The sequence below is a fragment of the Triturus cristatus genome, chromosome 1_2, assembly GCF_964204655.1.
Source record: "Triturus cristatus chromosome 1_2, aTriCri1.1, whole genome shotgun sequence".
Lineage (NCBI taxonomy): Eukaryota > Metazoa > Chordata > Amphibia > Caudata > Salamandridae > Triturus > Triturus cristatus.
This window is the reverse complement of record NC_140580.1, coordinates 467,486,745-467,511,197: the sequence shown is the minus strand read 5'-3', so window position 1 is coordinate 467,511,197 and position 24,453 is coordinate 467,486,745. Positions and strand designations below refer to the sequence as shown.

At 46.5% G+C, this 24,453-nt stretch overlaps 1 protein-coding gene across 1 annotated transcript in view; it reads right to left on the bottom strand.

Annotated features, from left to right (window-relative positions):
* The window catches only part of CFAP46 (cilia and flagella associated protein 46), a 1,240,276-nt gene that overhangs the window by 1,166,961 nt on the left and 48,862 nt on the right, over nucleotides 1-24,453 (bottom strand). Inside the window, exon 2 of the mRNA XM_085606190.1 lies at nucleotides 10,951-11,033. Within this exon, the coding sequence (XP_085462316.1) occupies nucleotides 10,951-10,999 (49 nt within the window). The 5' untranslated portion in view covers nucleotides 11,000-11,033. The remainder of the gene's footprint in view (nucleotides 1-10,950; nucleotides 11,034-24,453) is intronic.

Sequence of the window (24,453 nt, the reverse complement as noted above, 5' to 3'; positions counted from 1 at the left end):
CCATGAACACATGTTCAAATTGCAGGTCAGCAGCTGCTTCGCCACTCTGTAATGGAACTGGGCAAAGTCTCAGCTATGGCCGTCGGGTGCATGATCAGTTTATCTTACTGGTCCCTAATTACTGGTATGGCTAGAAGAGCCCTGCTTTGTCCCACATGTACTTAATATCTTCACTTTCAGCAAAGGAGGCTGTCTGAGGTTCGAACTATCTGAGGTGTTGGGGGTGGGGTTCATTGTGTACTGCTGAGTACAAAGTGTAATGTTGCATTCTTGGGCTGCTATTTTGTACTGAGAGGCCATTTTCTTAAATACCGGTTCTCCTATCACATCACCTCTAATGACTGCTTTTCCTACTACTCGGAGAACCTGTGAAGAGGTAACTACAGTGTCATTAATCTCTAAGTACTGATGTAAGTGCTCAGCAAGAAAAAAAAATTATTTCCGGAAGTTTGTAGTTGGACATGTTTAGGCACCAGCATTTAGTATTGGGTGCAACATGGTCTAGTAGTGCATTACTAGGATCATCAAAGGTCAGATATCTTCACCTTCCACTATTGTGCAGTCTCGCAGAAAACCGAGCGTGAGGTGATCAATAAGATTGTAGTCAATTCTAGAACAGGTACCATGTACACAGGAAAAGAAAGTATATTCTTTATCTCTTGGGTGTAGTAGGCACCAGGGGTCCACTGTGCCATATTCCTTCAGCATGTCTCCTAATATTGCCCTATGTTTTGTGCTTGATTTGTCCAGGGGTCCAGCATGTCTATGTATGGGTCCCAGGCCAAGTTCCAGTCTACAACCACCACCACTTTAGTGCAACCAAATACTGTAAACAGTCTAGAGAGGTGTGAAAAGGGCTGTCCTGTCAAGATTAGGGGTGTAGATGGAGCCCACTATCATTGTAGCTTACATGTTCTTTAATTTTTCAAAAAATGATCTGCCCATTGGGCCTGTCCACATTTCTTGGATGGGTATGAGAGATTACCAAAAGAGGATAGCCACTCCACATTTTTTGGGTGATTAGTTAAAAGGTGCGGCTGGTAAGAGTTAGCAGTCCCATAAAGAAGGCTGCTTGTTAGAAATGGGGGTCTCTAGTTGGCAGAGGTAGGTACCTTTGTCCAAATAAGGACCCTTGCTGCTGGTCAGGGTAAAGGGGATACACACTCTAGATAACCCCTGCTCATCCCCTAGGTAGCTTGGGACGAGCAGACAGGCTTATCCCAAAGGAAATGTGGAAAGTATTTGTATCAACACTCACAGTAACTCAGTGATAACACCACAAATGGACACCACACCGGTTTAGAAAAATAAAGTCTCTTTATCTAAACTTAACAAGACCAAAACGACAAAAGTCCAACATACAAGTATTAAGAAGAATAACTTTCAAAAGGTTTTAGCAACTGAGTCCATAGAAAACGATGGATGCGCGATTTCTTGCAAAGAACCTGTTGTTGCGAATTCAACAAGCCAAACAGCCGCAGCGATGGGAAGCATCGAAAAACAAAGATGAGTCGGTTCCTGAGACCCTCGTTGATGCGATGTGACAGTTCTGCTGTACACAGGGGAGCGATGCGTTGGGTCTGGTCTGTAGGGGGAAGCGATGCTTTGATTCTGAGACAACTCCGATCCGTGGGTGATGCGTCGGGGAAAACGTGCTGCACAGGGACAATGCGTGGAAATCCAGGATGCATCGGCGAACGATACGGCAGCGGTGAGCGGCGCTGCATCAAGCTTTTCAGCCGCGATCTCTCGATGCGTCGATTCTTGCAGCAGTGACAGGTGCTGCGTCGGTTTCAACAGCAGTGCGGCGGTGCGGGGAGATCCTGCTCCACCACGGCGTTGCATCGGAAAAACGGTCGCAAGAAGAGCCTTGCATCAATTTCCTTGGTGTTGCGTTGCTTTCCAGCTCCCAGGAGCAGAACCAACCTCCAGAGGCCTCACAAAGTCACAGGCACTCCTGGCAGGTCAGAACTCCCAGCAAGGAAGTTCAGGGGAGCTGGGGGTGAAGTCTTTGTGTTCGTGAGACTTCGGAACAGGAGGCAAGCTCAACTCAAGCCCTTGGAGACTTTCCTCAAACAGGGGACACAGCACACAGCAAAGTCCTTCTCCTTTCCTTGGCAGAAACAGCAACTGCAGGCCAACCCCAGACACAAAGCAAGGGCAGTACTTCTCCTCAGTTTCTCTAGCTCTTCTCCTTGGCAAAGGTTCCTCTTGATTCCAGAAGTAGTCTAAAGTTCAGGGGTTTTAGGTCTAATACTTATACCCCAAAATGTCTTTGTTCTGTTTGTGCAAGCGTCTCTGAGCCCAGTCCAAACCAGTTTTGTCCTCTCGTGTGCAGCTGCCCGGCAGGAGGTGGAGACAGCAATGTGTAAGGTAGACAGGTCCTATTCCGGTGCAAGGGAAATCTCCTCCCACCACTCTAAATGCAGACCGGGCCTATTCAGCTGCTAATGAGTACTCCTCCCCCTACTCTGAATGCAGCCCAGGTCTATTCAGCTCAGCCCTGACTTATTCAGCAAAGGCAGGACACACATCAAACCCCCTCCCTCCCCGGTGGCTGGCTGAGAGATTGCACCTCCCCAGCCCCTGTCACTCCAAAACCAGACAGACAATAGACAAACAGGCAGAGGCACACATAATGGTTAAACAAGAAAATGCCTACTTTCTAAAAGTGGCATTTTCAAAAACACAATTTAAAACCATCTTTAGTACAAGGTGTGTTATTAAATTCTGAGTTCAGAAAGCCTAAACTTTATTTTTCCATCTTATCCTTGTGGGAAGATATACTTGTAAAATGTTACAAAGCATTCCCCATTCTGTCCTATGGGGCAAGATAGCCTTTTAATAGTGAAAAACAAAATTGGTAGTATTTCACTATCAAGACATGTTACACAAATCAGTACATGTCCTACCTTTTACATACACTGCACCCTGCCCAGGGGGGAACCTTGGGCCTACCAAAGGGGTGACTAACATGATAGAAATGGGGAGGTTATGGGCTGGCAAGTGGGTGCACTTGCCAAGTCGACATGGCAGTTAACAACTGCACACAGACACTGCAGTGGCAGGTCTGAGACACCTTTTTAGAGCTCATGTGGTTGGCACAATCAGTGCTGCACCCACTAGTAGCATTTGATTTACCAGCCCTGGCACACTTAGTGCACTTTAATAGGGACTGACCAGTAAGTCAAATATGCCAATCATGGATAACCAATCATGTGCACAAATTTACACAGAGAGCATATGCACTTTAGCACTGATTAGCAGTGGTAAAGTGCCTTGGAGTCCTAAAACTAACAACAACAGTTCAGGAAAAAATAGAAGGAAGAAGCAAAAAGTTTGGGGGAGAACCCTGCAAAAAGGGCCAAGTCCAACACTGCCTCTAACTACTCTACCAATCCAATCCCTCCTAAGTTTGTCTGATTCAGCTGTAGATAGATGGGTATCCTGGAGGAGGGCAATATCAGGCACTTTATTGGCTAGGTAAGTGCTTGACCTGTCCTCCTTAGGGTGGTCTTTTCCCCAACTTTTTGTCTTTTGCCTCTCCTTTTGTGCCGATTCTTTTTTTGGGACTTAGGGGAATGGTTTGCATTGGTAAAGTGCGCAAAGTACATGTGCTTCGCCCCTAAACATGGTGAAATTGGTGTATAACTAATTGGCAATTTGTTGTATTGGTAAGCCCCTTGTAAAAGTAGTATACCAAATACCCAGGGCCTGTACTTCAAATGCTACTAGTGGGCTGCAGCACTGATTGTGCCATCCACAAAAGTAGCCTTTCAAACCTGCCTCCAGCCTGCCACTGCAGTGTCTGTGTGTGAAGTTGACTGCCACTGTGACTTGCCATTTAAACCTACTTACCGAGAATTAAACTCGGTCAGGAAATAGGGGGTAATGGGTCCCGATCCTTAGCAATCCTGGGATATTAGAGCCAAATATTTGTGGTTCACTTGTTCTTGACAATGGGAGACCCCTTCCCCATTATTGATACTGAGCTTAAAGATGTGCCACAATAAGTCAGAATTGTCACTTTTTTTCAGGAAAAAATTCCAATGTAATACTTTCTTAAGAAGTCTTTATGATTCTTGACTCTTTCCGGAATTCAGAGTGATGTACAACAACAATGGATCATAGATCCATAAAACAAAAAGGTAAAGTAACAGCCAACACGTGTTTCGCCCCCTTACATCGGCCATATGGCCTGGGGCTTCCTCTGGGCTGTACATTCATAAAATACCAACACACAATACAGTAACAAAAATTAGGTACATATTTACAGAAATGCAACACTGCAGTTGTAAACATACATCACCCCTGAGAATGCGGTGTCAGTGTCGTGAAGTGGAATTGAATGGAAAGGTCGAGAATTGGTTAGGTGGAGGGAAGAGGGGGAAAGAGGTAAGAATGAGACAGTCGTAGTGACAGAGTGAGAAGGAAATAGGAGAGAAGAATTCAGAAAAGAGGATTGATTAGTGGGAACAACAGATAAAAGAGGGGAAAGAAAAGTAAAGCGGGCCGTGAGAGTCGTTGGGATCATTTCAGAAAGGGGTAGGAGAGGGGAGTGTAGATCAAAAAGAGGCAAACGAGAGCGAAAGAAAATCCGCGGGCAGCATTAGTGCAGCCAACCATTCGTATTTCGGGGAAGATAATAGCCAAATCAAGGATATCGGGGATGGGCAAAGAAAGAATTTGTGTGGTGTAGGGTTGGGGGATGCGATGGTCAATGTGGAAGAGAGGATTGGATAGTGTGGGGCACGTGGTCAGGGTATGTGAAAAATGAATTGATATCATAACATGTGAAAAATATTAATGGATTAATTTGTTGTCAACAACAATTCCAATTTACATTTCAGTAACAGAAAACATAATCATTATTTCCATGATAATTCATAAAGATACATACAGGATGTTGGTGTCCAGGTCACACAGTCATGTTCCATATGAGAATAAAAGACAAATAGATATCATGCACTCTTGTTAGTTTTGGTCTTAGTATACGAGGCAGTGTGTTGTTTTAAGTGGACTAAACCTCTAGCTTGTACCAATAAAAAAGTCATAACATTTGGTCCGGTGGGATATGGAAACCAAGTGCTTCCGTGGCGGTTTATAAAAAAATGGCCTGTGTAAAAAAATACAGTTGAGAAGGTGGTCAAGGCCTGTTTTAGCATATGGGGACTTATGTGCTCGACTTGATAATCCCGGGGGGGCATGTGGAGAGAAAACTCTAATCTAGGACAAGGTTCCTATTAGTAGGAATAAGTGTTCCTAATTCCCTGCGGGCCGTGTCAGACCGCACTTACTGTCATTTTTAATAATAGCAGGATGAAATCCTTTCTGAGGCGCTGCGAAAATATAGGTATATGTGGGGAGACAGAATTGTGATACACAAGTTATAGAAAAATGCAGGCTGGCCACTCGGCGGTCCACGTTACAGCCTTGGGACAGAAACTGTGTCTAAGTAGTCCACACGGAGTCCATCAGCCCGCATCCAGAAAAGTCACTTACTTAGAATGGGAAACGTCCAGTAACTGACGTGTCGTCTGGATCGGTCGGCATGAGCAAAGATCCCGTGTTACAGGGGCCTTTTGAAAACCGTGAGCCAGAAACGTTTCTGGATTCGGGTCATGGGAAGAGGCACTTAAAACTGGGCGCCATCTTGGAATGGAGTAGGGTCAATACGACCGTACCAACTGGGTGGGTAGTCAGCGCTTTATCTACGCTAAAAGAAGGAATAACTGTGAGTGGTGGAACATGGGAAAAAATATGTGGATATATAAATTATGAAAAATTATATAGAAAAAAGGCTGTGGGTATATTTCTAATGTTGTTGTTATACGAGAAGGAATATTGGGTAGGATGCAATGTGATCCCGTTCAGTAAGAAAGGGTATACTCTGGGAGCCTGATCAAAATGTGCAAATTCGATTGAGTGGTCTCATCTTTAGAATGGGAGCCAACCTGGCTGTAGCAAGGCAAGCATTTTAGCGTGTGGGGCCTCTATAGCGGCAGCCATCTTGGAAGGTGGTAAAGAAGGGGGGATTGAGTATATCTTCCCAGATTAGGTGGATACACTAATGAGAAATACTGTTGAATGAGCAAGGCACATGGAAAAACTAGATTTAGGCAGTGCCCTATGTATGGGCAAAGGATCTCTGCTAGGGAAGATACCTAATATTGGATCTGGAGGTACCTAGAATGGACATGACTATAAGGTCAAAACGTGTTATGTTCAGGACCAGATAAGTGTTTACGGTCGTAGGGCAAAGCTGGTAAATCAACCCTCTAACCTGGCACTAAGCCTGCTTCGATTGTGGTGTGAGTCTGTGGTCAAAGCGATATTGTAGTTGTTATGGTTCATCATGGTCACTCATTCCTCGTGCAACCAAACATGCATTTCTGCGTCCTTGTTAAGTCCAAGTTTGACTGTGTTGAATTTGCAAATGAGTTCACTCTCTCTCCTTCACAGTTTGAGCTCCCGGTCTCCTCCTTGTTTTGCTTAATCTGCAACCTCAATGCCATAGAAGGTGAAACATTTCTTGTGTGGGTGAGCAGTGTGGAAGTGATCTGTTAGCGGGTGAACTGTGTTATATTTGTGAATGTTTCTGTAGTGTTCCTGAATACATGTGCATAGGGGTCAAATAGTACTTCCTATGTATGGTCGATTGCAGGGGCAGAAAATCACGTAGATGGTGAACTTGCTGTTTCAGTCAATGCATTCTTTGATTCAGATTTGTTTGTTTAGTGGCATGGGTACAAATTGGGTTTTGTTTGATACCTAGTTTGCAGATGGTACAGTTGTGGCACATGTGAAATCCTGCCGGTCTGTCCAGAAATGTGGTTATCTTTTTTCTTTTGTCCTCAAACTCTGATCTGCATTGCATTCTTTTGAGATTTGATGCTCTTCTGAAGCTCATTTCCGGGTAGTTGCGGAGATGATCCTTAAGTCCCGGGGTGTATTGGAGTAAGTGCCAGTGCGCTAAAGAATCTGTCAGATGTTATGGTGTCCATTATGATAGTCTATGATAAAACTGATCCTGGTGTCCATTTTATGTTTTGTTGTAGGTTTTGAGTTTAGGGTACTGGCTCTCTCAATCTTAGAAATAGTGGTCAGAGTATTTTGTAGAAGGCTTCGGTCATAACCACGCTGCTCCAAGTGTGTTGTTGCTTCTCTTCCTTTAATTTCGAACATCTGTTCTTCGCTGCAATTTCTTCGAATTCGAAGTAGTTCTCCTTTTGGGATGTTTTTGAAATTGTGTTTGGGGTAGCAACTTTCTGCCCAATGGGTAGCGTTAACCGCTGCATCTTTTTTGTATAGTTTGCTATGTAGTACATTATCTTTCACATACAATGTGAGGTCCTTGAAGTTGATTTCATTTTTGGAAAAGTTGAAAGTTGTTTTGATTCCCCACGATTGTTGTCTAAGCTATGTAGGAATCTTTCTAACAGATGTTGGTCTCCCTGCCAAATGCAAAAAATATTGCCTAAATAACGATGCCACAGAACAATAAGAGTGGTGAATTCTGAAAAGCTCGGGTCACATAACCAGAACTTCTCAACATAGCTCATGTAGACACAGGCATATGGCGGTATGAATTTGGCCCCCATTGCAGTTCTGCATACTTGTTTGTAGCTCTTTCTGTTAAAGCTGAAGATGTTGATGTGCAGACAGAAGTCTAACAAGAATTAAACTCTTCTGTTTTTACATATAAGTCACCCCTAAGGTAGGCCCCAAGTAACCCTAAGGGCACAGTGCTATGCAAGTAAAGGGGAGGTCATGCACCTTTATGCTTTACATGTCCTGGTACTGACAAACAGCCTACTTCACTTTTCACTACTGCGAGACATATCCCTGTTATCCCTGTACAGCAGTGCAGAGCATAAAACATAGAATGTCTTCTCTTCTTTCGGGAGGAGTTCAACGTATGCCACACATGTGAGGCACCTCTTGAGTATTAAGAACTCACTCCAGCCGAGGCGAGCAGAGCTCAGATAGGTCTGGGTGTAGGTCAAGGTGCAACAGGTCAGCTGGTCAGTTGCAGAGGCCTTTAAAGCTTGTTGTGTCCCTGTAGCACAGAACAAGATGCCAGTCAGCTGACCCATGTAGTCACTTCAACCTAGGATGAAGGGTGCTGGTCTTCTTTCCCAGCAAGCAGGGAAGGACTCAAGCATCAGGCCAGCAGGATGTCCTGGAAATGTGGATACTGCAGAAGACAAAGTTTACTGAAGAGTGGGTCTGAGGGTCACATATTTATACCGGATGCCCCTTTAAAGGGGGGGGGGGGTCTGGAGATTTCTCCCTACAGAGGTGTCTGGAATTTCCAGCCTCCCTGCCCTGGTCCCAATCGGTCTGAGGGAACAATAGGCTAGTGTAAAATCCTTTGTGCATGTGCTGGGCCAGTGCCTCTGAAGTGCAAGTGTGTTAGGTGGCAGCTGCAAAGATGGAGTTCCAGCTCTGCTACTCCTAAAGGAGGATTCAGAAGGCACACAGGTTCTGTGAGGAATCCCATCAGTTACTAGCCCCAGCAGAAAAGCAGGAGGGAGTTATGGAGCAGCAAGAGGAGGACCTGGCACAGGTCCTGAACTGCAGCAGTCTGGAGAGAAGGAGCTCCATGACAGTGTAGGGAGTGTTGTGTCTTGCAATCAAGGCCGGACTGCGAACCAAAACTGGCCCTGGCAAAGTGCTTGGCTGGCCCCCCCGGTGAGGTTGGGGTAAGGCCAAGCTGTCTGCCAGGGCCGGTTTCGGACAGTTTTGTTACAGGGGCCGATATTGCAGGTATGCTGCAAAAGCTGCCCAGTAATAAAAACGGCCCCCCAGGGGCCCAAAACCGCCCCCTCCCTGGGAGCCCACCCGGGAAGCGCCCGGTGCCTGCTACGGCCAGTCTGGCCCTGCTTGCAATGGTCTGTCCACAGAAAAGCTGGAGGATAAAAGGGCGGTTAGAGCATTCTAGCTGCAGCTGGCCAAATTAACATTGGAGACAGCCAAAGAGGAGGCTACTGCCTAGAGGACAGCAGAGGAAGCCCGCAGGGCCCTGGAAGAAAAGAAGTTGGGAAAGGAGAATGGTCCATGGGCTAAGTTTCAGAGAGCTGGACATCAGGGCCAAACAAGTAGCGTCCAGAAACAATGGTGGCACCGTTCCTACAATGTCCACTGGAGACAAGAGGGTCCTTATCCCGAGGGATCTAGTGCCTAACTGTGTTGTGGGGAATGGCATTGATAAGTGACCCAAAGCCTATGAGGTTGCCCTCGAGATGCACAGTGTCCCTGACAGAGGATTGGGGTGCTATTCTTTGGAGGCACATACCTAGTGAGGGAAGGGATTCCCTGCTGGCCCTAGGAAGGGGGGGCAGGATGGAGTACCTACACGTTCCCCCTGAAGGGCACCCTTAGCATGGGCTTATCCCAGAGAAGTTTAGGCAGACATTTAGGGATGGCTAGAAGTTGTCCCAGCAGTCATGGGTGGATTTTGTGGATCACTTTTGCAATGTGACAAGAATATGCCAACCTTATAGAAGTGGCATTTTCAAAAGTGTGACTTAAAATCCGGCTTTACCATTAAAGAGGGTTTTAAACTACAATTCCTCAGATACAACCCATCATGACAGTCCTACCTGCTTCCACGCAAAAGTTATCACGTATTAAACATAATAAGTTAACCCAATGTTATCCTATTGAAGTGGTAGGCCTCACAGTAGTGAAAACCTAATTTGTGAGTTTTTCATGCTAGGACAAATTCAAATTACATGTCTTACTTTTTAAATACACTGCACCTTGCCCTGTGGGCTGATTATGGCATACCCTAGGAGCGACATACATGTATTAAAAAGGAAGGTTTGGACCTAGAAGAAGGCTTATTTTGACAGGTCAAAATGGCAGTTTAAAACTGAACACACAGGTTGCTATGGCAGGCTCGAGACAGGTTTCAAAGGGGCTACTTAATTGGGTGGCAAAAAAAGGGCTGCAGGCCCACTAGTGGCATTTAATTTACAGGCCCTGGGTACTGTTAGTGTCACTTTACAAGTGACTTACAAGTAAATTAATTGTGCAAATTCAGTGCAAGCTAATTTTGCCATGCTTAAAGGAGAGCGCACAAGCACTTTAGCACTCGTTAGCAGTGGTAAAGTGCACAGAATTCTAAAGCCAACAAAAACAATGGTGGGCAGTTTAACACTAACAATTGACAGGTAAAATAACTGATGAGGTCCATTGGTGTTTGCTTTCATTGTGCATGGAATCAGCAACTACCAGAGGAGTTTACACATCAGATTGCAGTTCGGCACTTTTCACAAGCTCTGCGACAGCCCCCTAATATTGCTCAGCAGCCAAGAGACCAGTGATTGAGCTGTGCTTACTATGCATTAATATTAACTCAGCAGTACCACTAGAAGGGCAAGAGTTACAGGGCAACCCTCTGTCCTCTGTGATGTTTGGCACTAAGTTCCACCACTGGGATGTTTGGCACTAAGTTCCACCACTGGGATGTTTGGCACTAAGTTCCACCACTGGGATGTTCGGCACTAACTTCTACCACTTGGAACTCATAACGTCAACTACTAAAGAAGGTGCCTTGGAACAGGTGCTGGAAAGACACTATGTCAACAGCGCTAGATGTTTTGAATGGATTTTAAGAATTGCTCTCCTCCACAGGAAGCTATGATTGGCCTAGAGTTACACAAGTTAGTGTGAATGTTTGCTGAACAACTAGCAAAAAGCATGTGTAGTTACAGTTCTCATTTTTACGACATTGTACACATATATCAATGTGAATTGCATTTAGTAATAAGCTGAACAGTGGTTAGAAGACGCCGACCAGCAATCAAACACAAGAGTACTACCATGAACATTTTCGCATTCAGTTGTGGTTAAAGGTTTAACTATCAAAATGACTTCTGCACAATCAGTTCATAAAAGCAAAATCAAGCTTTTTCTCACTATAAGTATATACATTTTCGGTACCTTGCTCATTCTGAGCTGCAGAAAGATGCTGGCGGATCAACAAATCCATCTTCCAGTTTATAGGATCATCCGACAAATGCTATCTGCAGAGAAGAAAAAATAAAGAACAATAAAAAGGTCTGTTAACAAGGTTAGGAAAATGCACACTGATTTGCCTGATTAACTTTGTAGAAAATGTTTCTTTTAAATGTTTTCTTGATTTTTAAAAAGTAAGAGATCCAAACTCGACGTCAGATATGCCACCATGGCAATAGTACAAAGCACAATGGGGTCCAAGGCAGATGCCAATCGTGGGTCGGGTTTTTCCAAACCAGGATCTTAATAAATATCAACAGTAAGACTGAATAGCTGTATAGGCTGCACAACACACACAGAAACGCAGCCAGGCAGCTCATCCTTAGGAAAACAATAGCAATGAGCCACTATGGGCAGGGGAGTACATTGTCTTGGCAAGGGTGAGCCTTCATGTGACATCCAAAGGGCATCCTGCTCCCACGTGACCCAGATATGATCTTCATTAGGCTTTCATCTTAGAGAATATTTTCCTCTACGCCCCTACTTCACACTGACTGGACTTTCAGGAAATGGTGGGAGTGAAACGTAAAGAATAGAGCTGGTCCAGCCCTCTGTGTAATCACAGACCCAATGGCAAGGAGTTAAAGAACATATTACTTACCTTCTGTAATGATATATCTGTAAGAGACATATATTAGTTATAGATTCCTAACCTTAGAATTACCCCCAGGCGTCTAACTGGATCTGGAGAATATTTTCCTCAGCAGTACGCCTGCGTGTCGGTAGGTGGCGTCGGTCGACTCTGCGTTCGTCGTCGGCATCGTGATCGCCGGGAAGATGTTGCGGTAACTACTTAGACGCCGCCCCTGCACGCTGACATCAGTTCTTTAACAAGACATTCCACATTAGAAGCGCAGAACCATGCAAGACACAGACCACTGGTGCACAAAACTAGCGCCCTGAAAAGAGAGTCCCTTACTTTAGAAGTCAGTTCGCAGAACGGAGAGGATGGGTGGGGCGGTAAGGAATCTATAACTAATATGTGTCTCTTACAGATATATCGTTACCGAAGGTAAGTAACTTGTTCATCTGAAAGAGACTATTAGTTATAGATTTCTTACCTTAGAATAGATACCCCAATAATACCAACCCTGGAGGTGTGTCTGCGAACCAAGTTCAAACCAGAAAGTACTGGAGAACTGAACGGCCAAAGAAGCTGTCTCTCTGGACTTGACTTTCCAGACAGTAATTTTTAGTGAACATGTGCAGAGATGCCCACGTGGCAACCTGGCAGATGTCACTGAGGGGGACTCCACGTCCCAAAGCAGTAGTGGCTGCCGTCGCCCTGGTGGAATGGGCACGCAGTCCTACCGGAGGCTCCTTTTTCGCCAAGGAATAACAGATTTCAATGCAAAGGACGACCCAACCGTTTGTGCACGGCCCAAACTTTCTTGTCACCCACATAGCCAACAGTGTTGATCGGCCACCCAGAATTGTTTTGTGTAATCAAGATAAAATGATAGCGCACGTTTTGGATCCAGACGGAGTCTCTCCTCCTCCTTGAAAGGAGTCGAGCGGGAAGAAGGTGGGCAAATTGATGGTCTGTCCTACGTGGAAAGAGGTAACCACTTTGGGAAGAAAAGAAGATCTATTTTGAAGGGCAACCTTGTCTGGATGGACAGCAAGGAAAGAAGCTTTGGAAGATAAAGCCTGAAGCTCACTCACCCTGCGAGCAGAGGTGATGGCAACCAGAAAAGCAGTCTTTAACGTCAAAAGTCTGGGAAGACAATTATGCAGTGGCTCGAAAGGAGCCCACATAAGGTAAGTCAAGACTAGATTCCAGTGCCACTGGGGCATTATGAAGGAGTAGGAGGAAAAAGGTGAGTAATGCCCTTAAGAAACCTATTTACAATAGGGTACGTGAAAAGAGAAGGCTGATAAGGAAGACGGAGAAAGGCCGAAGTGGCCGAAAGATAGCCTTTGTAAATGTAAATGTATTTGTACTTATATAGAGCACTTCTACCCAGGGGTCTCGAAGCGCTGTATTCATACCGCTGTGGAACCCTTCCTGGTTTTCCTGTGAGATGTCCACTCCTGGGCACCCCCAAGGTGAAGCCAGGCATCCTAGCGCTGTGGGGGCCGTTGTGGAGATTAAGCAAGCTATTGCCCAGAGTTGCACAGTGGGACCCATGATTAGAATAGGCACCGAGGCGAGAATTATCAGGTCCGGGGAAATTGAATCCAAGAGCCGCCGAGGCGGGAATTGAACCCTGGTCCCGGGCCAGACCTCTGCATCAGGGTCTGCCGCTCTAACCATTGAGCCACACTTCTCCACCTTTAAGGGTGCCCAGAGCAGAGTCCTGTTGGGCCAAGGAAAGAATGAAGAGGAGATCCTCTGAAAAGAGGGGCAGAAAAGGAATCCACAGCCTTTGCTGTGCATCATGCCACAAATTTCTTCCATCTACAGGCGTATACCGTTTAGGTAGAGGGACGCCTGGCTGCCAAGATAACGGTACAGACTTTGGGAGGAAGGTTGAAAGCGGTCAACTGTTGCGCTCAATCTCAACGCAAGAAGGTGGAGGCTGGACAGGTTCGGGTGGAGGACCGTCCACTGCTGCTGAGTCAGTAGATCCTCCCAAAGACGCAGTCTGATCGGAGGATCGATGGCCATGTTCAACAGCGCGGGATACAGACTCTTCGTGCTCATTCCAGAGCCACAAGAATGACTTGGGCCCAGCCGCGCTTGATCTTCTTCAGCACTCTGAGCAGAAGTGGTATAGGCGGAAAGGCGTATAGAAGACCGCAATTCCACTCACGACGAAAACCGTCGCCGAGCGAGTGCCGCTTTGGAAATTCCAATTTGCAGAACTGCTGACATTGTACTTTCTCTTCGGTGGGGAACAGCTCTAAAAAAGGCCCTCCCCAATGCTGAAAGAGACCTTGCATCACCTCCGAGTGAAGGCGCCATTCTTGATCCATCATGAACCGGCCGCTGAGTTCCTCCGCCCTGGCGTTCAGAGAACCTGCCAGGTGTTGAACCACCAGGGACAAGCCCTGATGTTCCAGCCACTTCCAAAGGCGAAGAGCCTCCTGACATAGGGTCCATGACCCAACCCCGCCCTGTTTGTTGCAGTATCACAGGGCGGTGATGTTGTCCGTGAACACCTGCACCAACCTTCCTCTGAAAGAAGGAAGGAATGTCTTCAGTGCAAGATGAATCACCTGGAGCTCCAGAAGGTTGATGTGGAGCCCGGACTCCGCCGGAAACCAGAGGCCTCTGATCTCCACCTCCCCCATGTGGCGTCCCATCCCAGGAGTGACACATCTGTCACCACTGTGAACTCTGGTTGGGGAAGGGAGAGGGATCTGCCGTTGACCCAATCCTGGTTCATTAGCCACCACTGCAATTGGTGTGCAGTGCCCTCCTGGGACGCAATCGGAAAGATTTCCCTGATGCTGTGCCCACTGGAACTTCAGGTCCCACTGCAGAGCCCACATATGCCACCTAGCGTGATCCACCAACAGGATGCAGGAGGTCATGAGGCCCAACAGCCTCAGGGTCATTTTCACCGAATTCCGGGAGAGAGGCTGAAACATCGGTATCATAGCCCGAATATCCCAGACTCGCTGCTCGGGAGGATAAGCCTGAAACTGCGCTGTATCCAGAACTGTTCCGATAAAAAGGAGCTTCTGAGAGGTAATCAGGTGTGACTTCGACACGTTGATAGTGAACCCCAGCAAATGCAGGAGGTCCGCTGTAGTCTGGAGGTGGGAGACGACAGCATGGGGCGAGCCCGCCTTCAACAGCCAGTCGTCAAGATAGGGGAAGACTGGAACCCCTGATCTGCACAGATGAGCTGCGACCACCGCCATCACTTTCGTGAACACCCGAGGGGCGCTGGTAAGGCCAAAGGGGAGCACGGTAAACACTAGTGCTCATGGCCTACCGTGAACCGTAGGTAGCGCCTGTGGGTCAGAAGGATGGGGATGTCCAGGGTAGACAAGACCTGAGCTAGTGTTAATAGTTTGAACATCTCCTTCCGGAGGAAGAGGTTGATGTCCCTGAGATCCAAGAGAGGATGCAGGCCTTTGTCCGTCTTGGGTACCAGGAAGTAGTGGGTATAACGACCACGACCTAATCCTGGCACAGGGACTCACTCAATAGCCACCTTGGCCAAGAGAGCCGTAACTCCCGAATGGAGAATGGGCAAGTGATCATCCGACATGCGATGGTGTATTGGTGGCATGGTGGGAGGGGTAGTCTCGAAGGGGAAGCAGCAGCCCCTTCGGACTATCTGCAAAACCCACCTGTTCAATGTGATGTTGTGCCAGTGGGGGAGGTGATGGCGGATCTTGCCGCCCCCTAGCAACTGGTGGCTCTGAAAGGTCGTGCTAGGAGGGTTTGGAGGCTGATGCAGAGGGGGCACTGGTGGACTGGCCCACCCGCTGGCCGCCAGACCCACGGCGCTGGGTCCCTCGTCCCCGGGCGCGCAGAGGTGGATTAGCTTGTGCCGGCCTGTGGTCCTGGGTGGAACGTGGTGGGGCACCTCTTCCATAGCCAGGAAAGGGGCGAAAGGCGGACTGAACGGGGCGAGAGGTGGCAGCGAGGCCCAAGGATCTGGCCATAGCCCTGGAGTCCTTGAAGCGCTTGAGCACATTCTCAGCCTTGTCACTAAACAGGTGACGACCATCAAAAGGCATGTACAAAAGGGTTGATTGGACACCCCTGGAAAAGCCAGTGGAACTCATAAAGGCGTAGCGTCTCAAGGCTACTGACGTAGAAATCGTTCTACCTGGAGAGTCGGCGGTATACAGCCCACATCAAATGGCGAACTTCGCTGTATCTCTACCCTCTGCGACCGAACATGAGAGTACAGTCCGGGCCTCCTCCGGGCACTGTGGCAGCACTTGCTCAACAGTGTCCTGCACAGTGTGGGTGTAGCGGCCAAAGAGACATGCGGTGTTCATAGACCGTAGTCCTAAGCTGGCGGAAGAAAACTTCTTCCCAAGGTGGTCCAGCTTCTTGGATTACCTATCTGGGGGAGCAGTAGGGAACGTGCCTTTGGATGTTGAGGTTTGGACCACCAAGCTCTCAGGGGTAGGGTGTTGGGTGAGGAAATTTAGGTCGCCCAGGGCCGGGTGGTGGCATCAGGCAATCATGCTATCCACAAGAGCCCCTGGGCTGGGCTTGGACCAAGTGCCCAGAATGATGTCTGTGAGGGCCTTTTTGAACGGCAGCAGGGGATGCTAAGAGGCCACTACCGGCTAAAGCACCTCAGTCAGGAGGTTAGTCCTGACTGCCACAGTAGAAAGCCAAGGTCCAAGGCCTCAGCCGCCCTACGCAACACCACAGCATAGCAGACTCCCTCCTCCATGCCCACGGTAGGGGGAGAAAGCATACCAAGGTCTGGGGAGGTATCCAGACCACTGGCCTCATTCAACTCCTTTCTCCAGTTTAGCTCTTCTAGCTGGTCTGCCAGTCGGTCAATCAACCCCTCCCAGTCCTCTTCACCCACCTTTGGCTACCACTCAGAGAAAAAGGGAACGTCATGGAAGAACAATGGTACAAAAGTACCGGGCGGCGCCAGTGCTGGCGTCACCCGACGCCGGTCTGGCTCCATGTCTAAGTGGTGTCGCCCGGGGACACAACTGGTGTTGGAGGTGGCGGAGGCGTCGTCAGAGGAATCGGCGCCGAGGGAGGTGTTATGAGGTAAACCGGCACTGATCAGGATCCAGGCCTGGATCCCTGCGGTTCAGAGGCCAGAGCCGCCGACATCGAAGGCATAGAGTCCCCAGCCGAGTCCGTGGGGCCCAAGGGTGCACCAGTGGAGTCGGACCTCCCAAAGTTGGAGTGGTGGGCTTCATAAAATGCACGAAGCTGGGCAGGGGAGGTTCCAGGGAAGGGAGGGAGGCTCGGAGCTGTCCCAGCAGGCTTCGCGGGTGGTGCCGAAGGACGATGACCTTCCACGTCCCGCGTCGGCCGACGAACAGGGAGAAGGCGAAGAGTGACGGTGCTTCTCGCCTTCTTCTTGTGCTTCGACTTACCCGAAGACGAAGACTTTGGGGAGGAATGATGATGGTGACTCCGTGACTGGCTCCATGACCGCCCTTTCGACTGAGACCTCGAGCGGCGCAGAGCTGACTGCCGGGCCTCGAGAAACTTTTGGGACCACTCCCGCAAAGACTTCGGGTTCATGGCCCGACAGTCGGAGCACGACTTTGGGTTGTGGTCATGCTTCAGGCACCAAAAGGCACAGGAGGTGTGGGTCCGTGACTGACATCAACTTGTGACAGGAGTCACAAGGCTTGAAGCCAGTCTGATGATGGGACATCCCTACGTGCACCAGGAGTCGAATGACTCGAATAAGATGTCAACAAAAGTCGAAAAAGAGTTAGTCAAAAAGACTAAGGGTACCGCTCTCTCCGGATCTGCGCTGGCTAGTGCGGAAAAAGAAAGAACTGATGTCAGCGTGCAGGAATGGCATCTAAGTAGACTCCGTGACGTCATCCCGGTGATCACGACAATGAACGCGGAGTCGATCGACGCCACCTACTGACGCGCAGGGGGTACTGCTGAGGAAGAAATTCTCCGGATCCAGTGTGACGCCTGGGGGTAATTCTAAGGTATGGAATCTATAACTCATAGACTCCTTCAGATAATCAGTGTCAGTTTAATTTTTAGTATTTTGGGACACTGTAACTTGCTTTTCTGGGACTGGACTCCAAGTCCCAGGCTGCCAGGAGGAAGGGGAACCATCTTGGCGTGCTGTGATGTAGCATAAAAGATGCTGTAGGTCCTGCCATGTGGGGCACGCCTTTGCAAAGACCTAGCCAAGAGTAGGCCGTCTGTGCCCATCACAGATGGCTGGAGGAGGCTGGTCTAAGCCACACTCCTTGATATCTTCTTTTTCTTACTCCTTGACCCCAAGACATTTTTGCCAGAGAAGTCACTGTGATGGCCAAAAGGAAATCTACAACTAACAACAAGGATAATCAGCTGGCAAATTCCATAGGAAGTTACCTCACAAATGCAATGGGGATCATTGAGCAGAAAATAAGTATCGGAGGGCGGACAAGTCAAAGGGGCAGGGAGTGTGAGCCTGGAGACCAATCCTCCTCCTGTATTGGTTGGCACTAGCAGGAAATACAGATGTGTTTTGTTCAAACCTGAAGTAGTAGCCCCCTTCGAGGATGAGACTATTCTCATAATTGCATCAGAATCGCTTTGCTCGGCCCCACCAGCTAAAAATAAATGTTCAGAGTGTAACAAGGCCAAATCGACTTTTGCTATCCCAACAGCTGATGAGGCGACAATTGGGAAAGTGAATGGCATGTACACTCTGATGTAACAACTAAATTGGCCTTGTTGGAAAAACAGCTAAATGCCTTTATGAATACCATCTTATATAGGCTAGATACCTTGGAGAACCTGGTCATGGGGCTTAAACCACTTGCAGTATCATCTGCCAGATCTATGAAAATAGGTGTATGCTCATCAACTCCACCTGAATGGGGTCTTAATGTGCCTAATACGAGCACCTGCAAGCCATCACAGTTAACAGCCCAAGAGGTTTCCCCATCATGTGGATTTGTTTCAATCCTCTCATGGCCCTCTAGGAGCACCTATGCTAACTAACTTGGTGACAGGGGCCAACACTGCAAGACAATCAGTGGCAATTTATGATGGGATCTTTATCTATCCTTCACCTCCCTCCATTGGGTACACCTTAGACAATGGTGCTAAAAGGGTTTACTCCCCTGAGGGCGCACCTATTTGAGATTTATGACCAGTTAGTTAGTAATAAGTTTCGCTGGACTAATGGAAGGGTGGGTGGCTTTGGGCAATTGCATGATCAAACAAACATGCTGCTAAGAGTATCATGGGTGGGTAATCAGTCTAAACAATGAGTGTACAGCCATCAATTTGAAAAATACATGTGTTGTAAGCAACACTCTGGAAAGGCTTAACCACTCATTGAGTGCTAACAGCTGGATTGAGGTGGTCCCATTAGGTTTCTTTTACATAATCAGCAGATTTCCCACCGCTCATGTTCCCGCCTGCAACATACTTTATTCCAGTGACCAATATGTTTACATCCCTCTCACCTCTTGATCACCTAGATTGACATCTTAGGTTACCCTACCAAGCTCTTTGGATAGGCCCGATAGTGTGAGCTATGTTGACCCTCCTTTGGTTATAACATCAATTCCGGTTTCGTTTGCTGCAAGTGATGAGGACTGGAACCGCATGAGCAACAAAATTGACAACCCATCGAGCATAGTCTATAGATTTTCTACCTGACATATCACAGGATTGGCTACTAGGCTGTCCAACACAGATTGCCAGAGTGTTTTAGAAAAGGGTTATGAAGTGTTGTGTCTTCAAGAAATGTGGGCAACAACCAGTGAATATGCAGATGGTTTTGCAGCTCATTTTACTCCTGCAGTCCCCGTGAACTCGGAAAGGGCTAAAGGAGGTTTGATTGTGCTAGTATCCCCATACATTTCCCGGTAGGGTAGTATGGACTAATCTTGAATCCCCCCACTATCAATTAATTTTAATCAACTGTAATTCATTATTGATAAACGTTTATAATAGTAACTTTTATTCAGACAATCTTGATATTCTCAACTCCTTACATGAGGATCTTGAATACTGTCTTAATAGTCTCAATGGTAATTTTTCTTTCTTATGAATGGGAGATTTTATTGCATGTCAATGCCAGGTGTCCTCTACTGGGTCTTGAGGGATAATTGGCCAAGAAGGAGATCCTCTCACACATTTTTGCCATAATCCGTATGGTGAAGCTCTTAATTTACTCCTATTAAAATTCAACTTGCATTTTGCTTTTGACTCTGTATGTGGATTTAATACTAAGACCCACATATATACGCAGAGGATGTTCTAGCCTAATTGATTTTACAGTTTTCTTTTCATATGATCTTCAGAGCTCGATAAAATATTAATAATGACCGAATCTTTTGGCAATTTTCTATTGGTAGCTCTTTGTTTGTTAAGGAACAGTTTAAGAAGAATCCACTACCGTTTTGTTCATTCCTGCAACAGGGGTTTAATTAGTCCGATGCGGACCCCGCTGAAGGTCCCGATACCTTCAATATGGTCACCACAGTACTCCATACATGGTATGACTGCCCAGTTCTAGCGGATCCTCAGACATCCAAAGGACCGCAGCCGGACCTCTGGAATTTAAGGGGCGAAGTCCAGGAGAATGCATTGCCGACGACCGAGTTCTCAGCGGAGAGCCAAAACACCATGGTTGAGGAGCCAGACAGACCGACCGAAGCAGGAAGCACGGTGGGAAAAAGCGAAAGGCTGACGGAGGAGATTGGACCCCGGATGCCACCCCAAAGTCCAAGGAGATCAGAGGACGCTGAACCACAGAACGGAAGGACTGCTCTGGGAGGAACACAAGAGTCTCCAGTTCTCCAACAATGGAAGCGAACGCTGGCACTCTACACACCACGGCCCAGGAGGGTTGTGGTTTCAGGCAAGTACTGAACACACAGTTCTTTTCAATCAAAAGCTGGTGGGCGGGAATTCGCGCTGCACCTAAATAGGCACAAGCACTCTTCACTGAAAGATAATACGCATGAACTGCACCGGTGTGGTTAACGGAGCACATACCATTCCTGTTAATAGGAAACCTAGCCTGACCAATATATACGTTTGTCTCTGCCTTTTATTTTCGAGGAGTACCCCAGCGGTGATGTGAAACCCAAAAGCACTGGAGGAAGCCGGAGAAAGAAGAAGCTCCATATTTTGTTTGTTTGTTGTGATTAGAGGGACTTGGACACTCCTCCACAGTTTTGCCCGTCACTATACTCTCATAAAAAGAGAGATTGGAAATAAAAGAAGGGTTCCGTAAGTCTGTCTGAAGAGTACTTTGTCTGTCTAGGGAAAGATCTGGGGCAGCTAAGGAAGACGACAGATCACCAGGGGGTACTAGCGAGTAGGGGCAAAATTTACAAGGATATATTTCTTTCTGACCTGGTCCATGCTAGTTACACTAACTTCTTAATATGCCTAGATAAGAATGGTGACACTGGGGATATAATTGCTAGCTTTGATATAAATTGTAATAGAGCAAGACACCTGAACACCATCCCACTAATGATGTATGCGAAGAAATATGCCAGATGGTTTGATTCAAATTGCTCCAAGGCTCACAGTCATTTATAGAGAGGTTTTTAAAAATAGTTCTCCGAGACCCTGACATTGTGCCAGGCTGTAGAAGGGAGTAGATCAGAGTTTTAATGGTTCAGAAAAGAGTTAGTCGTGAAGAAGCTTACCAAACTCTAATTATGACAAGCACTCTCATAAACAACTTAAGGGCCTATTATAATGTCGGGCGGAGTTGCCTCTGCCCAATATCGTCTCAGTAATGGGACCAACCGACACCTGGTCGACGGTTACGACCGGCCCATTAGGATGGGACCGAACACTGTTCGGTTGCATTTCTACATTTTACCATGGGAGCATGCTTCCCGGCCGTCAACCGGCGATAATGCATGCTCCCATTGCAAAATGTGAGGTGCAGTTCATCCCTGCACCCCGTGGCAGGCACCTCAAGTGTGCCGTGCTCCCAAGGGGGTCTGCTGGAGGCCCCTAAAAGCCAATCAGTGTCAGAAATGCAGACACAGAAAGGCTGCCGAAACCCAAATTCATAATCCCAAGGGCGGAAAGAGCACGTCGAAAGCCCGCCGGAACGAGCGGTCGGATTCCTTTCCGACTGCCTCCCTCGTAATGAGGCGGTCGGAAAAGAATCCGACCTGGCATATTACAATGCAGTCGGAAAGGCTCCGATCATCATAATCGGCCCCATAATGTTTCGGCAGAATGTTAATCAGAGTTATTTTCATAATTTTTCCAACACAAGCCTTGACACCGGGGTTAGTCCTCATGATTGGATTAGACATTTCACTAAGGTATGTTTAGGCTCTGTCCAATCTGAAAAGATCCTCCGTAGCCAGTTGTACCATAGAGACTCTTCTCTCTTGGCTGTTTCTTCCAACACTAGCCTTGAAATAGGACTATAAGATGTAGAAGCAATCAAAACATCCCCTGTTGGTAAACCTCCAGGGCCAGATGGAATTCCCATGGACCTTTTTAAAGAAAATATGCCTTTGTGGGGCCATGTACTGACTAATGTACTCAAGGCTATTGCGAGTACCGGCCCTCCCTGAGTGCGGCCGCATGTGATAATTACCCATCTTTAAGCTGGAATGTAAAGGGGACCCTCAATGCTATCGTCGATATCATTAATTAATTCTACAGCAAATATAATGGACAGGCTCTTATTAGAGTACCTACAAACTTGGGCGCAAGACAAAAAAATCCTCTCTAAACTGCTATTTGGTTTCCGTGCTGGCCTTGGGACAACTGAGCAGTATCCCAACCTTGACCTTTTGATAAATATACAGTGGCTAAGGAAGGGAAGTTCTATTTAGCTTTTATGGATCTCAGTTCGTCGTTTGTTTCTGTAAATCGTTCTAAACTCTGAAACATAATGACCGAACTAGGTGGGGAATCAAATATTTTCATCTTTTTGAGGGAACTCCATTCCAAGGTAACTGGCAGTTTTAGGTGTGGGCCAAGCAGGGAAATCACACAGGAGTTTAGATTAGTAATAGTTGTGCCCCAGGGCTGCGTCCTGGCCCTTTTTCATTTTGCTTTATACATCAAAGGCTTGGAAATATATTGGATTAGTTAGAATATTGATTTTCCACGGGTGGGAAGGCGTCCTGCTCCTATGTGATTATACACAGGTGTTACAATCCTTCTTGCCAGAACTGCAATTGGCCTTCAATGCATTCTAGACCAGTTATGTGTATTTATGGTTAACTTAGATCTGAAAGTTAACCAGAACAAGACACAGGCAAGACACATTATGAAAAAAAAAATACTTATTTTACTTTTAACCATAAGAAAATCAGTGAGGTCCCTTCGTTCCTGTATATGGGAGTTTTATTTGATAATAGACTCAGTTAGAGCCCACTGGGTATGGCCAAAGTCATGCACATTTCAGGGGTGCAACAGGGTGTCCTTTTGGAACCCTTGCACCCTTGAAATTGCACACTCAATTTGCGAGTACCTCTTGGTAACTCGCAAATTGCGTGCACAAATCCCATTCATTCCTATGGGCCTCTTGGCCCATAGGAATGAATGGGAAGGTATTCCTTGATTGTGAATCTCAATTTGCGATTCACAATTAAGGAATATTAAGGAATCACAATTATTTTTGCGATTCCTACATACATTCCATTTTGCGAGTCCATAATAGCGATTCGCTATTCAGGACTCGCAAAACTGACTTTACCTACATCTGGCCCATGATGCCTTTTTGAAAATGTTATTCTGCACTGATGAAGTTTTATATATTGTACGTTTTAAGACAAGCTTATTTTAGGCAATGTAGGACTGGAATGGTGCTTTTACAATCTCTTTCGTCACTAAATCAGTGTTTCACAGTAGCATGTTTTATGCAAAGTGCTATATGTCAAAGAGTAGCTTACAGTGCTGTATTAATTTGGAATTACATAATTTTAACTTTGGAATGTTTTAACTATTTTATTTTATGGATCTGAATAAATTTGTCTTTGCAAAGTATGTTTTGTAATAATTGTGTTGATTTTTATTTTGTTGGAGTATGGAAATGTATCTTTTATGGCCACTTGTTTGATCGAATAATGGATTTGATTGATTATTTGGTGTCCTGGCAGGGCGTAGATGTGGAGAGGCAAGAGGAACTGTCACACCAACCCCAGAGTGAGCACACTGCCAGAGTCCAGTGGGCCAATCAGAACGCTCCATTTTTAAATTGGTGCTACCGCTAGAGTCTCAAGCCTATTGCGAACCACCCATCCAGCTATACAATTATGTTTGACCCTTTATTTCTCAAAAACTATTGAATGAATTTACATCAATCACAAAAAGCATAAACTGTGTTCCAACATCCAACATCTAGCTTCCTGCCAAACTTGGTATCATTTGGTATAAGGGGATTGTAGTGGTTTAAACAAAAACAATATATATCTGCATAGATGGTGTTGGCGATACATGTGTGTATGAGGATACAAATAGATATGCAAATATAAACCAATATACATACTAAAAACTTTACATTAAATTAAATGATGTTGAAATTCATGAAAAGATATTTTGGTCAAAATAATACACTACATAGAAAAACAATGTTATTTTCAAGCCATTGAAAAGTGATTTTTGCATGAAAAAAAGCCCATCTTTTTCATTGGTTCCTCTTGCCGTCCTATAGAAATGCTGGCATTTCATTAGTGGATGCACTTATTAGTGCCACCTTTTGGCATTTTGTATCCACCCATGAGGACTGCCCCTCTTACATGTGTTCTTACTGTTCAGGTTATTTATACTTAGACAAACTCTTTTTTTAGTTTGCCTGACTTTGCTTGTTAACTGTTCTGTTTACTTGTGCAGTGAAACTTCTGTTG